Here is a 16,701-nt window from a genome sequence, read left to right on the forward strand (position 1 = left end):
ATCAACTGTTTGCATTATGGCCTAGGGAATGTTAGTTACAGCCCAGTAGAAAACAACAACAACAAAAAACAATTTTACCTGATATTGATCAAGCACTTTTTCAAATGAGTTGCTTCACTAAGCGCTTAAGATAAGCTCATCTGAGGTTTATTCGTTTTAGAGAAGGCTAAGATGTTCTGCTATCAAATGATGATTACACTCCTATGTGTCCTATGTGAGGGTGAGGGCAGCTGAGGAACTTCAGTGCCCATAATGGGATCAGACAACAGGACATTAGTGGTGATGTTATGTCTGCTAATGATGATGCTGATAATCCAACAATGAGACATTCACATAACTCACCCTTGAGTATGCCGTAGATCCCAGCCTGAATTAAAATGCTGATATGACTGGCCTGTTTAAGGGAGCATTTCTGAAAGATTTGTCAGGGGCATTGGAGAAAGTTGCTTAAGGTTTCAAGTAGAGCAAGGACCAGAGTGAAAGTGCTAGTGTGCACGTGTGCCCCAGGAAGTCATGAATCAATAGTGTTTTGGGTAGAAAACTTGAGAACCTAAGTGCACTGTACAAGTCCAATATTTGCTATTGTTGTCTGGTGCTCCAGGGAATTCTCATATGACTACTGCAGCCCATTTCCCCGGGTTTCACCTTTACTTTGTGCCTGCATTGTAGGCTAATTTATGGGAGGGTCTTTCTTTACTCTTATTAGATATCCTCTTACTGAAAAATTGACGCACCAATCCTCCTATCAGTGAAGCAGCATTTTTTTATTTACTTGCTAGCCACTGTCACCTCTTTGATCCTACCCATGGACCATGAGGTCATGCAGAAACTTGAAACCAGCTACTAAGGGTCTTGCGCTCAGAAGCTACTCAAGTCTACCATCTCTGTGCCAGCCTCCCAGCATGATTTCAGTATCACATACAGTAAATACATATGCCAGTTTCTTGAGTTCTCTGGCCTAGAATGATGTCAAGAGGTTGGCACTGCAAAGGTCATAGCCAGAATCGTGGCATGGTGCTCTGTGTAAAAGAACATCCTTAGGGTTTTTCGGTGTCCCAGACACTAATGTCCTGAGTAAGCAACAAAGCAGGAAGTAGTGGACTTTGTGCAACAAGATGATGAAGCACCATTAGTCTCTAACATGACAAAGAAATAGATCATCTTGAATACTCCCAGCCTTCCGGCGAATGTTCCTAGCCCTCTGACGCCAGAAACAAAGGAGGACAGCGACAGATATGAAGAGGAGCACAATGAAATTGACAGTGGAAGATTGCATCACATACTTATGAGAGAGCACTCAAAAGTTTGTTGAGAGATGTTCTCACTTTAACATCAGATGAAACTAACAACTAGATTTTTTGGCCAAAATCCCCTGGAAAAATTTATCATTTATTATCCGGCTATGTAGTTTTCCATATATAAGCCCTTATTTTGTGTGCATCAGAGCTTTTTTTATGTGGGGTTGAGGGCTAGAGGATAGGCACAAGCGCATCTCATTTTAGCAGACAGCTGACACTTAGAAGCTTGGTAGCTCTGCATCTTATAAGCAGATCTTGAAGTAATGCAGGCATAATATGCTAATGCATGTCACCCTCCCTCCCCCATGCCAACATCATCTTTGTTGGTTGATCAGTCAGTTCAGAGATCGACATCAGGCCAACTTACACCCATCAGCGCCTTGTCAAACCTTAGGGCAAGGGTCTGTACTGGCATAAAGTCTGTTTCCTCTGAACCGATATTTAATTCTGTAGTTCTCTGGGCAAATAGAGTCCCTTGCCTACCAAAGAAGAAGGAATCTTCAGGATAGAAATGATAAAAGGAAAGATAGAGAACTGAGTATATCCGAAAACGGATGTGTACAGCTGAAAGAGCAAAGAATGGGAGCAGACCCGATTATTATATATATATATATATATATATATATATATATATATATATATATATATATATATATATATATATATATATGTGTGTGTGTGTGTGTGTGTGTGTGTGTGTGTGTGTGTGTGTGTGTGTGTGTGTGTGTAATTCTTGCATTTTGTGTTAATTTTCTCTAATCTGCTAAGAGCTTTATGACCTCCTGGCACATATTGGGGAGATAATCTCCAATTATAACAAAAAGAGTGCCACCGAAACAGTGTTATTATTATTATTATTATTATTATTATTGTGTATTATTATTATTATTATTATTATTATTATTATTATTTAGTCTTTTATTGTTTTCACTCCATGTATTGTTCTTTGGAGGACATTTTTTTCTGAAGCATATTTTGTCTGTCAGTTTATTATTCATTTACCGGCTTAATACAGAGCGAATATATTTTAGTTGGTGGGTGGGAGGTTGTGGTTACAGATTAGTCCATATGTTTTTACCTTAAAATTTATTTCATATATATATTATGCAGATAAGGTATGCTCAAGAAGACATACAGAGTTAACCAAGTTAGCTGTAAAGTATCGGGAGGTTTCGTTTACTCTTCGAATAAGTTTCCAAAGTTCCAAGGAAAATGCAGAACGTCAACGATGTATTTGTAGCTGTATCTGGCGCAGGAACGTTTTCATTAACAGCATAGAAAAAAATGAGCAGAATTTTGCAGAAGCCTGGACAGTCAAGAGTTTCCGTTTCCGACGCCTCGAACTTAAAGAATCTCGAGTTCGTTGAGGAATCGATTCGGTGATAATTGCCGAGCTTGTTGAGGCGGTTCTCGGGGTCGTCGTCCTTGGGAAGAAGGAGAGGTCGAACTCGTTGATGTTCTTCCTGAGGTCCTCCTTGAAGCAGGCGTTGGTCCTCGTCTCCTTCTCGCACTCCATGGCCATCAGAAGGCGCTGCAGGTGGATGGGAAGGGGAGACCTGGGGTTTTGCAGGGGGAGGCAGTACTGGGAAGAAGGGGGAAAAATGGAGAAAATAAGTGATGTATTTTAGGGAGGACATTCAGAATGGTCATGCAAATCACATCTCATGCATCATTATAAAGCAGTGAAAAAGGTAAAGTATTAGATATATATAGAACCTGATTCCACATCAAACGTGTTTAAGATTATGAAGTTGTATTATTGTGAGACTGCATATGTATATACTCATAGTATACTTGATTTTTCATCGTTAAATATTTCAACTTACCGATAAGTCTCTGCAGTAATATAAACCATCGACAAGATCTTTCCTGAAGTGCTCCCCAATGGTGAGATTCTTGTAATTATTAACGATGTTGTTGAGGTCCATGTTCAGATATTCGTCAATCTGGGGAAAATATATAGTTGATATTCATTCCAATTTTACAAGGATTTTTTCCTTGGATGGGTTACGGTGGAGTTTTTCTTTCTTAACATTTGCATTAAAGAAAAAACAACATTCTGCATTTTAATCCTTCGTAGTTAGTTTGATTTTAATCACTTTTCAAAATTTTGTTATTCTTCATTTACGTTTGATTCTCTAAAACTAAATGTAACAGCATTTTTGTATTACAGTGCAGTTTAAAATTGTAAATAATTTAAAGTAAGTGGCTAACTCCCAGGTTGATGGTTTTTCAGTTAAAATAAACTATAATTTATGTTTACTGAGAAATGGTAGGCACAATGAAAAGGTAAAAACCTGACATTTAAGTAAACTTCGCGGTTCTTAAATATTGACTGCTTTCAAGAAGATAATATTGGCGTCCTTTCATTTCTGGCTGGTTATTTAGAATAATATATTATTATTCAAAACGGGCTTGGTAGTATACGGAACCCAGATTCAGATCTGGCGTGGCCATTCAAAATTAATTTCCTAACTTACTGAATATGATTTCAAGTAATAAAAATTCTTATGAACTATTGACGCGATACTCATTTTGTGTTATCGATTATATTAATCTTGCAGCACTGCTGTAGAATGGGTTACTCACATATCCAAGTTTATGGAGTGTGCAGGTGTAGTTGCTGAGGGAAGCCGTGATCTTTTTGACGGAATCCAAGAGGTAATATTTGTCAAAGAAAGGACCCTTCTTTTGTGGCTGGACTTCTGACAATTCGCGTTTCTGGAAGAAATTAATTTCAGTTATTTGTGGTAATGAAGTTTTGTTCGACTGTTTAGGTATTAATTACTCTGCATATATGTCATGTAGAATTCATTCTTGCAAGTATTCCGTTTAAGAAAAAGCAGCAAATAAATAAACAATTATTAAGATTTTCGTAGTCACGCTGAAAATGAATTGATTGTGACAGTGAGTGTTACCTTCCTGTACTGGAATTGCTGGTAGGAATGAGGCACGTGGTATTGCCCTGGATGACCCTGATGCCCTGGATGCCCCTGAACTCCTGGATGCACCGGGTGGTAGGAGGGGAAGGGAACGTACTGAGACTCTCCTCCGAAGTGGAGTGGATGTCCCTGGAAAATGAAAAATAAATTCTATTCAAAATAATCGAACCGTTAATACTGTACCCTTTCATGGCGTGCAAGAAAAAACACAATGAATTGTTAAACAACATTCGACCTCGGTTGTGAAGTTCGTGCATTACGATTGAATGAGATACGTATAAGCGCTTACCAAATGCGAGTAGAGAGAGAAGTCAAGTCGATACAGGTTGGAGACTGGGAGTTGTAGGCACTCCCGTTGTGCCGTGCCAGCTCTGGCCAAGAAGTCGTAATAGGCCTTTTCCCCGAAACAGCTTGCCATGGTCTGTTTTGGGAAACAAGAATCCGATTTTATAAAGTTGTTATTATCAAGTACTTTTCACCATTAAGAAAGTGTATATAATATAGTAAATTTAGTATCGTTTTTAGATATGCTTTTGAGATGGTCATCATTACTGATTAATACTCTCATGACATTGTTTCTCGAGAATACTTTTAGAAATTGGTCTATGATTAACGTTAGTCAAGTTAGTTTTAGAAACTGGTCCATTATTTTCTTAAGTTTACTTTTGGGAAATAAACGTACACCACAATATTTAAATTCTTGGTCTATCCATGAAACAAACAATGAATGAAACTTCGGATGTTGTTATGGTATTTAATCTTGGGTCAGATGGACTCTAGAGTTCTAATTTGGTGCAGTACCCACACCAAACACGCGAGAGGTACTTAACTCATAAGTGCTTACCTTTGTGAAGCCGTACTTTTCGAAAAGTGCCTCCTGGGCCGTGACAGCAGCCACCAGAACAGCTAAAACCACAGTTCGGTACATTGTGCCTGCAAGAGTAAATGGCCACAATTATAAAATCTACAGCTACAGATATTTCGGTAACTTGTTTCTATATTGGTTTGTATTGAACATTTTAATTACTTTTATGAATTGTGACGCAATAATTTACTTCAGTGTAGTTTTTTAGAGCGTATTTAAGCTATAGCGCATGCTTCTATGTTTTGCTCGTGTTGTGCGCATTGGGCATGCGTAGGGAAAGCGCACCATAAAACGTCAAAGTATTACTCATTGATCCAAGAGAACTTTTTGTCAGAATAATAATAATAATAATAATAATAATAATAATAATAATAATAATAATAATGTAGTAGTAGTAATAAAACTTATGATAATATGATGGTAGAAAGACAGGCTTAGTCTTCCCCAGACATTCAGTAATCGTAATGGTATCTCGATTAAGTTTAAAAATGAAAATACCGTATTACAGCCAGAGATTTTTTCTTCCCAACATGAAGAGGTTAGATAAAAGACAGGGATTATTTCAGAGACACACTTAAAAGCAGCCTTTTGAGAACTGCATGATTATCAAGAGGAAAATTTTAAAAAGGAAATATTTTTAAATGCGAGTGACTTTTAGTTTGCCCAGTTGTCAGCGCAACTGCAACCTCACTTACCTCAGTCTTCCAGAAGTGGTGATGGATTAACACGATTAGGAGAGGCTGCCTCCGTCTTTATATACACGATCTGGATTTAGAAGTAAATGAGGTTGTCCCACCCATCTGCCTGCTGGACAATGATGTCTTCCAAGGGCGATTTTAATCATTTAAATTGAATCGTTAAACTCAGCCATGATTATTTTCTCTCTCTCTCTCTCTCTCTCTCTCTCTCTCTCTCTCTCTCTCTCTCTCTCTCTCTCTCTCTCTCTCTCTCTCGTTTAAATCTTTTGTGTTGTTCAAGAAGATACAAAGACGAACCATAATTTGCTGCTAGTCATTTACTGCACAGTATGTTATAATGCGGCAATTAAGCAAGCGCGTGGACTTTTAGTTTTTTGTAAAAGAAAAATTTGGGATGGCTTTGTCTGTCCGTCCGCACTTTTTCTGTCCGCCCTCAGATCTTAAAAACTACTGAGGTTAGAGGGCTGCAAATTGGTACGTTGGTCATCCACCCTCCAATCATCAAATATACCAAATTGCAGCCCTCTAGCCTGAGTAGTTTTTATTTTATTTAAGGTTAGAGTTAGCCATGATCGTACATCCGGCACCGCTATAGGTACCAACAACACAGGCCACCATCGGGCCGTGGCTGAGGTTCATGGGCCGTGGCAAAGAGTTTCATGGGCCGTTGCCGGAAGTTTCATACAGCATTATGCGCTGTACAGAAAACTCGATTGCGCCGAAGAAACTCCGGCGCATTTTTCACTAGTTTTTATCATGTTGTTGTTGTGATATGGTATTGTTAACAAGAAGCAATAGCAAAATACGCATGTTGCGGAAGATATTTGCCAACAGGATGTCATTTGAGAATCCGGGTACTCTTATTCATTTCTTGGAAATTCTAATCTGAGAAAGAATAAAAAAGTCAAGAAAAGTTTGAGAAAATACGGCAATTTAAATGTTTCACTTTTTCAACAAATGAGCCATTTCAACCTGAACAAAAAGAGTCATAATGAAAAAAAGACTTGTAGGACAACATGATTAGAATATAACTTATTTTTTTAGATATAAGTTGAAGGATAAATAAGTAACATATAAGATCAACCGAAAAATGGAAAAGATAAATCTAAAAGCGAAGGAAAAGCAAGCGAAAATGATTCAGAACAGAGCCGGTCATATTCAAGGCGAGCCTCTCTCTACTGCTTTGATGTCCGTTTCAACTCTCCGGAACACGCAGACGTCACATATCCGCATCGTATGTTGGGATTTGCATTTATGATGTGGGTGGCTTGCGAAATACTTCGTCGGTTTTATGTTAAATGGAGGAGTTTTTTCGTGGGTAAATGGACGCGAATTTCTGTAGTGGTCCGTTCCCCGCAGGAGGGAATGCAGTTTATGCACTTCACATGGTGCAATGTTGGCATTCTAAAGGGTGTTTTTAGCGATCCTTCGGTGCCCACTTTTTAGCCTTTTACTTTTACTTTACCTCCGTTTACGCTTCCTGTTTTCAATCTTGTCGTCCAGATGCTCTTAACTATTACATTCAACCTAGGCATTTGACTTCAGTAAAGGAGAGATGGCTTAACATCCCCTTTATACATTACAACCTTCCCTTTAATAGACACCTCACTTTGTTCCAACTTTCTTGTTTCAGATTAGCCACTTGGGCGACTCCCAAAAGGACACTGGCCTAGACCCGGCCTCACATGCCCTGCTTTTCTTCATTGATACTGCTGCAGTAAAAAATGCCAATGGCTTGGGAGGCTAGTACTCCGTAACGCGGGCTTATAGGAGCACTTAAAAGAGGACTATGAAACTCTTGGTGGGGTATATGTCCTCTTAATGGTGGATAAAGCCTCTTTTAAGACCAAAGGCAGCATTAACATATGTCAGGACAGTCCATTACAGCAGTGGTCGTAGATGGTACAGCCTGAATATTGCTACCCTGGAAAGTGCCAGTGGCTTGAGATACAAACATAATGTGTCCCTGGGCAAAGGAGCGGGTGTTGAATGGTTGTGGAACCCATGGGGGGAGAAAATTCTCCGTAAATTGCATATGATACTCCTCTCCCAAGTAACTATTGGTTACCACACATTCGTTCCTTTTGATTACAGGGTAAAGAGAAAAATTTTGTACCTGGACAAATTCCTTCCTGTGGTCCTACCTTAATATTAAGTACCGTCAAAAGCCAACCGCAGCAAACCTCGAATTAACAAATTCGATTTCAGTGGGCTTGGTATGACTTTGGAATGCGGTAGTTTTCCGTCTTTTGTTAGGACTAAATCTATGTGAAGAGCCTTAGGCCCACCAGTTATTATGAGCCTGTTTTCAGACTTTGTAGCGTTAGCCTCAAACGGCCTAGAGGGAGACCCTGTGTTCGTTGGGTCAAAAACCCTCACAGGAGTCACCAAATCTGGACTTCCATTGGTTTTTTATTAATTAAGAATATATTTAAAAATTTCCTGTATTATGGTAACTCGCTTGAAATTTAATGTTGACTTCTTGGTCTGACTGAGCTTTTAATATCAAAATTATATTTTGATTAAATTAGCTATACGCCTATAGTGAATCTTGGTTCTCTTTTCACGTCTTCACGTACAGAGATTTTTTAGTGTTCAGTACTTATAATCAGTAAATAGTGCTCATCAGCTTGAATGAATAAAGTAATTTGGTTAACCAGTAATAATATCTATTACTGGTGAATTAAGATAATTAAGATAACTGATTCACTAGCATCGAGGCCTTGGTGCGGGAGCAAAAAAATCTACTCAACGTCCTTCAAACCATAGCGGCCTTCTCTTGGTTCCAAGACGCAAGAGATCTTAAACGAACGTAACTTTGCTGTAAAATCAAAAATATTTTATGGAAATCATACCTTACTGATACAGATATAGAAGGTTAAACGAGATATGTTTCTTGAGTATGCCACCTTTGTATTGCAATTAAGGACGGAACGCATTTCCCTTGCTGTTTTAAATCTGTGTACATAGCATTAATTGTTTTTAACTGGTTGAATTGCTCTCTTAGAATTCTAGCGCCCATTGCAGTGTTGCCTCTTTAACCATCCATTTTAGATGCACAGGAAAGACAGCGAACATTGATATATACTGTATTCTGCCTGGCGCGAAAAATTAAGATTAGAGAACAAGCGAGTCTTCAAAACTATTCATGGAACTGAGACGGAATGGTAGTTACATTGTGAAAATAATGTAATAAGGATGCATTGTCTAAGCGGTATTGGCAGTCATAAAAAACAATTCCTGTCTAAAAGTTTCAGAGATTTTTAATGTTTGTGGATGGCGTACTGGAATAGTAATAAATATGTTGATCGTGGAATCTGAAATAGTCCTTTTATACTTCTCTTGTTATTTTACTTTTTCCCATCTTTCCCAGGCGGGATGTGCTTCTCACTTTATAAATTTAGCATATCAGTGCTAGTCTTGTCTGTAGTTGAACACAGTGAAAATGAAAGGTGGCATAGTCGTGTCTGAAAAGTGTAAACAATCTTGATGTGGTGGAAAATTGGATGTTAATTGTGATATGAATGAGAGACACTAGCAAGTAAGTAGGGATGCAAATGAATGAGCAAGTAACGTAGATGCAAGTGAACAACATTTTAAGATGACTGTAACGAAATGTTGAGGGAAAAGTAATTCTGGAACCCACGCTTTGTCAGATACATTGTGGCAATAAGCCCTTGCAGCTTAACGTCCTTTGAGAGGCGAAATGCAGCGCATTTCGTAACCTTAATATCACACCTGATACTCTCTCGAGACGGCCCCTGAATTCCGTAGACAGTAATACCTGTAAAGTTAATTAAAGCCTGCGGTACACCCGAGTAGATACAGCGGACCTACTAACTTAGAGCTGGACGTCAGATCTGGGAAAGTTATAGAGTCCGGAAGTCAATGGCGCCGCTCACGCATGAGTGTGCCAACTTTGGGCACGCAATAATCCATTTCATCCTGCAACGTATCGCCTCCTTCCTCCCCCTTGCCGGTGATTGGGAGAGGAAGCGACCGGAGTTTGGACTTCACTTTTCGGTCATAATTTTTCGGAAATTCGTAAACCAACACAAGTATGAATTATCTTTTGACGAGTTATTTGACTGCTCTGCAATTTTGCGATAGTTTTGTGAATTTGTAACTAATTTTGTGAAAATGTATATATAAACAGTATAAATGCTGTATATAATTATATATATTTATATATATATATATATATATATATATATATATATACTGTATATATATATATATATACATTTTCACAAAATTAGTTACAAATTCACAAAACTATCGCAAAATATAAAAATCCATGGATGCTTGGAAATCACGTGTGTTCTGATAGAGTTAATTTAGAGATTAGGACGAGGAGGTAGACGTTTTGTCTTTAACCAGGTTACCATTTCCCTGTAATTGGCAGTTTTAGTTAATTAGATGTACAGTGTATGGTTTACATTTAGACGTGGGTATATTTACTTTATGTTGCTAAAGTTTTTCTTATTCATCGCTAAAGTCTTTTTTGCACCCTCATGATTTGTAAAGCTAAATCATAAAGCGAAGCATATTGCCCGGGCTTTTCGTCGTGACAGTATAAGTAAAACCTTGGAACCGTATTCTCTTGAAGTGATCAAAGCCGAGTTTCATAATCAGTCGCTCTTTACGGCTTGGTTTAACAAATATACGTTTTTTAGAGTTTGTAATCATCGTAAAATCCAAAATGGTACAGTTTAGTCTTCATAATGAGAACTTTTCTGAGAGTTGTTTATTGAAAACGACGGTTTCTGACAACTTGTTAGGACGTGATTTTTGTTTTATTTTATTTTTTATTCTCGTAAACCTGTATTTCCGCGTACTTGGGCAGCTTATCATTACTAAATCTTATGTGTTTGGATCGTTTTGCAAGTATTTTCCCAAAAGTATCTTTCACGATTAAAACGCTGTGAAATATCCAACATGCAATTTTTTATATATATATATATATATATATATATATATATATATATATATATATATATATATATATATATATATATATATATGTTTGTGTGTGTGTATGTGTGTGTGTGTGTAATTTCAAAATTTTCATCTATCCCGGAACGTTTCGCAATAGTAGTTTTACATTTTCTGGGAATATGTCATGAGCATTTAAGCATTTTTATAACTGAATCTTTTTAGCCTTTTTACGTTTTTATGATGTTTTTTACCATATGGCGATTATTTTTTAATGTATTATATTTACAAACAGATTCCCAGAAGAGGTAAGAAACTCTTATTACGAAATGTCGGATTAAAAAAAAAGATTATGAAATTAGCATGTTTCCGTCGTCTGCCTCTGCATTGATCTTTTACATTGGTCTTCCCTTGCCTGGACCTAAGTCGTGTGTGTGTGTGTGTATATGTGTATGTATATATATATATATATATATATATATATATATATATATATATATATATATATATATATATATATATATATATATATATATATATATATATATATGTGTGTGTGTGTGTGTGTGTATGTATATGTATATATGTACAGTTATGTGTATATAGATATAAATATATATATATATATATATATATATATATATATATATATATATATATATATATATATATATATATATATATAATATATATCTAATGATTTTATACTTGTTATATTATATACTGTATATAATAATGGTCTACTTATTATATATATTTTCTTTGCATTCCTATTCAGCCGTTAGAAGTCTGCTTTTCTTTCATAACTAATTACCTTTTTGAAAAACATTGTTATTTTTGTAGCAAACCAGCTTGTTAATATCCTTTGGTATGACCTTTTATTACCTCTTTGTCTCCGTCTGTAAGAGGGGCTTAGGACTGGCCATTAAGTTAATTGAATGTTGTATCCTTTAAAATTAAAAATCCCTGGATTTCCTTCATGACAGGGCGTAAAATTTGATGTTCATAAAAATGATAATGATAATAATGAATACTATTATTATTATTATTATTATTATTATTATTATTGTTGTTATTGTTGTTGTTGTTGTTGTTGTTGTTGGCTCTGTCTTATAATTCTGTATTTAATGTAGATACGGAATTTCATTATAATTAATTGGCATAATTTTTCACATTCGTATTCAGGAGTATAATTTGTGAATGTTTAGATAAGGATGTAGGGGAGTTTTGAATTTTATGTTACTCAATTGTTTATGATTAATAATAACTGTAGTATATGCATATCTACTCTGATATATCTACCATCAGATATTGGTTTGTTACATTTTCATAGAGCCCTAACTTTGTACAGAAACTAACACGTACATATTAGTTTAATAACCATGATGTTTCATCAACGCTGGATCGTTTTGAAAGTCTTGTTGAAATTATTTAACAATTCAGCTAATTCTTTCTCACATTTTGATCATGTTTTAAATCATATATTTCTGACACGTGGAGTGAGAAATTTTCAGCAACTTTAGTATGTGGAATTGCTTATGTTCTGAGTAAGTAATTTCTTACGAGCATGAATTATTTATTTTTGTCAATGAATTTTGCGTTAATTAAAAAACGTACATTTTATCTTTGATTCGACAAAGATTTAATATTTTTCCATTATATGCTTTTCTCACAGTGATCACTTATGTGGAAAGTTTTTACTGAATCAGTTTTCATCAGTAATTACAATTGCTTGAAATATTTTGTTCGAAGTAATTACAGAATTCTCTTGTTTTTAAAGCAATTCCAATTCCAGTTCACTGAAGGTATCAACTCTCGTGATGACAGATGGGAGTTTATTAACTTTCCTTTCTGGAATCATGTCTGGAAAACAGAGAGAGGTCAGACTTGTAGATGTTCATCCTGAGGTCTTCCATGAAACGCGTTTTTCTTGGTTTTCTTCTTAGTTTTTTTCTCACGCCATCAGGAGACGCTGAAGGTATAGAGGAAGGTCGGTGGATTCGAGTTTGTCCAGCGGGAGACAGTACAGAAAGGAATAGGTCGGGTTTTGCGTCAGCTGTCTCCCCTTTTTCAGAATGTCCAGAAACAAGAGTTTTTACATTGCCAAATATTTTTTTAAAGTCAATTAATGTCTCAAGTTCAGCAACAAAAATGGTTAGCAGGAAATATCTTTCAAGACAGTAAAACTGGCACGTGGGAAATTTCATATCTGAGAGAATTATCGTAACCTTTTCAGTTACGGATAACCCATCTTGTGGCAAGTGAGGTACACCTTCATCTCTTATCATTGGGTAGCAGCAGATTTCCAGTTAGGATTATTTACCATGAACTTCCGGAAAAAAGACTGCACCAGGACCTAGCTATTACTGCTGAAAAGATTGCGGTGTTTAGGGTCTATAATTTACCATCAAGTCCAGACTGCAATAGACGCCCTCAGTGAGACCTCTCTTGAAACGAATGTCAGTTAGTGGCAGTGATTATTTGCAGATGTATTGAAATGGAGGATTTTTACAATCTGCAGGATAAATTTGAATATGAAAAGGCTGCCAGTATTAAATTTTAGTAAGATTAGTAATTGCTAAAGCATTTTTGGTGTAGTGATATGAAGAAAATGTATCCGTGTGTTATACGTTCATTTTAGCAAAAGTTTCTGCAGATCTTAAACCGTTATTATTCTATTTTTCCATTGTGACTTTCCTTATATTATTTATATTTTTAGTTATAAGATACGTTTGCCATACGGTAAAAAGGGTATTGAATTACAGGACATCACGTATGTTTCAATGCTGGAGATATGCGCTAAATGTAACATTAGTCAAGCAAACTAACAAAATGTGAATCGTCCCCGTCTTGTACAGCAACCCTTGTGGGTGTTAGTTGGCTGATTATAGATGACTGCAAAAACTTCACTTTTAATTTGTGTGTTATCAACCGTATTGTTGTTGGGCAAGTTGTTCGCCTGAAAGGAAATCAAAGAAAGAAAAGGGATACTTACAAGGCCTATTTTATGGAGGGTGCATGTATGATTAATTGCTAAAAGTAGCCAATATCATACCGATGGCGTCTAAGAGGTAATCTCTATCGAAGAATGGCTGCCTTTTACCTTTTAAGGCTGCATTTGGTTTTCAATATTTGGTGGTGGTTCTCCCGGTGCTTCTTTTGCTTGTCGTCTCTGTGAGGGTTGTTAAAAGCAAATTAATCATGTAAAATGAAATTGTTCTTGCAGTAATCAAAGTATTTTGTTTACAGTAAAAGATCCAACTTGTGTGTGTATGGCATTACTTAAATTTTCAAGTTAATTATGATAGGAAAAATTAAATATTTTTATTACATGAAATTGGTTCGGTATTTAGAATATCGATCTCATTATGTGTAGGGATAATACTCGACATAAATGTTAGTAAGGCTTTGTAATTCGGTGTTTTTAGAATTAATCATGTACGGTACACTTCAACGCAGAGCCACGTCAGTATCTTACTAAATGACGACGTCATTATTTTACGGTATCAAGGCCTCCATCTTGAAAGAAACTCTACGGACTATACTCTCCCATTTTAATTATGCCGTGGTTTTTCTCTGCCATTTTCCTAACATCCAGCTTGAGAGAACCTATTACCAGTCTAGAGTAGAAATGCTAGTTGTCACATAGCGCTCGATATTATTGCCAATAGTGTCCCTTCTGACAGGAGAGGAATGGAATACAAGGAAAGTCTCCTCCAAAATGCAATGGATGTAATTCGATAGGGCTGTAAACTCGAAGAAGTTCTTCGTACAGAAACTCGCTGCATTTTTCTTTGTTTCATACTAGATTCGTTTGATGTTTTACCTTTTCATCCTTGATAGTGAGGTGCGTAAATATAAAGTATTCGTTACCAACATTACAAGGTTTAATCCTTTCCTGTTTATTTTTTAAATGTTTAGTGTCGTACAACATAAAGGGTGTTTTACCGCACAATGATTGTCTGTCATGTACAGGATCTTGTAATACATGGTCTTGGGAATTAGTACAGTTTTGCTTATTATAATTTTCATTTTTTTTTTTTTTTTTGTAGTGGGAAAAGTTGTGTATATGATGGAATCACGTTACTGTGAAGTGCCTTTCCTTGAATGAGTGTAATAACAAATACATTTAAGCTTTTGTGTACAGAAAGGCAAACGAAAGGTTGAGATAAGCTATATTTTCTTCGTAATCAGTGCTACAACATCACCCGATACTTCGAGCTTTCGTTTACAATTCTCCCCAAATATTCCCATTTCCTCATACAAATATGAGTGAAAATGACACTCAGTGAATGAAAACTAAGCCACTTGATTCTCAGTAATGCAGGTGTCACATAAATTCAAATTTAAAAAAAAGTAACGTCACTACAAATCGCCCTAATTGCCATTGAACACTATCCAGGGAACGGCTGAATTCCAACTACCAGATCAGTCCCACTTTGTTCACGCTTCGGTAACCTTTGAGGAGAGACGCCCAGTGGAGTCTCGGAAATTGGGAGGAGGATGTAGATGGCTTTCACGTCGTCAGAATGAAGGTGGAAATTTCGGCTGGCTCGTCTTTTCTTGTTGATAGGCACATCTCAAATTGAGGGCATTGTTACACAGTTTGAGATATATATATATATATATATATATATATATATATATATATATATATATATATATATATATATATATATATATAAATATAATATAAAACAAATAAATTAAAACGAGGGAATGCACGATCTTTTGCCTTTACTGTAAGGCATTGTCAAGCGAACTTTGCTTGAGAACGCGAAAGAGCATTCACTGTTTTTCCTCTCCTGTACTCACCAGTATTAGAAGTATAATTTTTTTTTTTTTTTACTGTATGCATAGTTGATAAGTATGCTCAAACATGTATTGCTTCCATGAAGAAATACTCAGTATGCGTGCAAGGCACCACCCACAATAACTACCCACTTATGGAAAAACTGTGTGTAAAAGTATTTTTCATGAAGAGTGCAATAATTGTTTTCATTTAATCATCACATGACAATTTTACACAATCTCCTACGTATTACTAATAAGCAGAACTGCACCATTACTGAATATATTTATTTATTTGTAAAACTGTTTATTATATTTAAAAATTTTAGGAAAATATTTTTTGTTTACCTGGTTGAAAGAACGCCAATTAACAAAAGGTGTTGCAATTTTGAGTATTCCAGAGTACTGTCCAATTACGGCGCCTTTTTTTTTTCATAAAGGCAGCACCATACTAACTGAACGTATGGATACTACGCTGAAAGCTGTCAGTGTTTATTTATACTTTTTATTTTTGTAAAAATACTTCATGGCTTGCTTTGACCCCGTAGAGGGGTAGTGCCGTCAGTGCACCTCACGCGGTGCACTGTAGGCATTGCTTAAGGTTCTTCGCAGCGTCCTTTCGGCCCCTTTTTCATTCCTTTTACAATGCCTCCGTTCATACTCACTTCTTTCCATCTTCCTACCCATCCTCTCCTAATAATTGTTTCGTAGTGCAACTGCCAGATTCTCCTCCTGCTACACCTTTAAAACCTATGTACATTCATTCTCACTTTCAGCTCTGAATGACCTCGTAAGTCTAGGCGCTTGGCCTTTGGTCTTAATTTTGTATTCCATTTCTGATGGCTTGCTTTGAACTTTTTTTTTTTATTTATTAAATTGTCATAAAATCAAGACTTGAGATTTACGTGAAATAGATACTTTTTAGTTCACACTATGATTGCTTTTATCACAATTCTCCAAATTCTCATGAATGGATTTAGGAAAGCTCTCAATAATTTCTTTTAATATTATGTGTTTGAGGAAACTTTGAAAAGTCAAGGATATAAAGTATTTCACCGATTACCTCGAATCATACAACATGGCAATGGACTAATATTATCGTACATTCCTTAAATGTACATTAAGTAAATCAAGTCGATATGATACAGGGTGGGGCAAATCAAATGCCCGAG

At 36.2% G+C, this 16,701-nt stretch overlaps 1 protein-coding gene across 1 annotated transcript; it reads right to left on the reverse strand.

The window, feature by feature from the left end:
• Positions 1 to 193: 193 nt before the first annotated feature.
• LOC136835853 (uncharacterized) lies at positions 194 to 5,169 on the reverse strand. Its single transcript, XM_067099699.1, has 7 exons — positions 5,085 to 5,169; positions 4,530 to 4,661; positions 4,217 to 4,369; positions 3,888 to 4,019; positions 3,125 to 3,244; positions 2,689 to 2,880; positions 194 to 394 (listed from the first exon to the last, which is right to left on the reverse strand). The coding sequence occupies exons 1-7, from the start codon at positions 5,166 to 5,168 to the stop codon at positions 194 to 196; spliced, it is 1,014 nt and encodes a 337-aa protein (XP_066955800.1). The 5' UTR covers position 5,169.
• Between the last annotated feature and the right edge of the window lie 11,532 nt (positions 5,170 to 16,701).

The sequence above is a fragment of the Macrobrachium rosenbergii genome, chromosome 55 (genome assembly GCF_040412425.1).
Source record: "Macrobrachium rosenbergii isolate ZJJX-2024 chromosome 55, ASM4041242v1, whole genome shotgun sequence".
Classification (NCBI taxonomy): Eukaryota; Metazoa; Arthropoda; class Malacostraca; order Decapoda; family Palaemonidae; genus Macrobrachium; species Macrobrachium rosenbergii.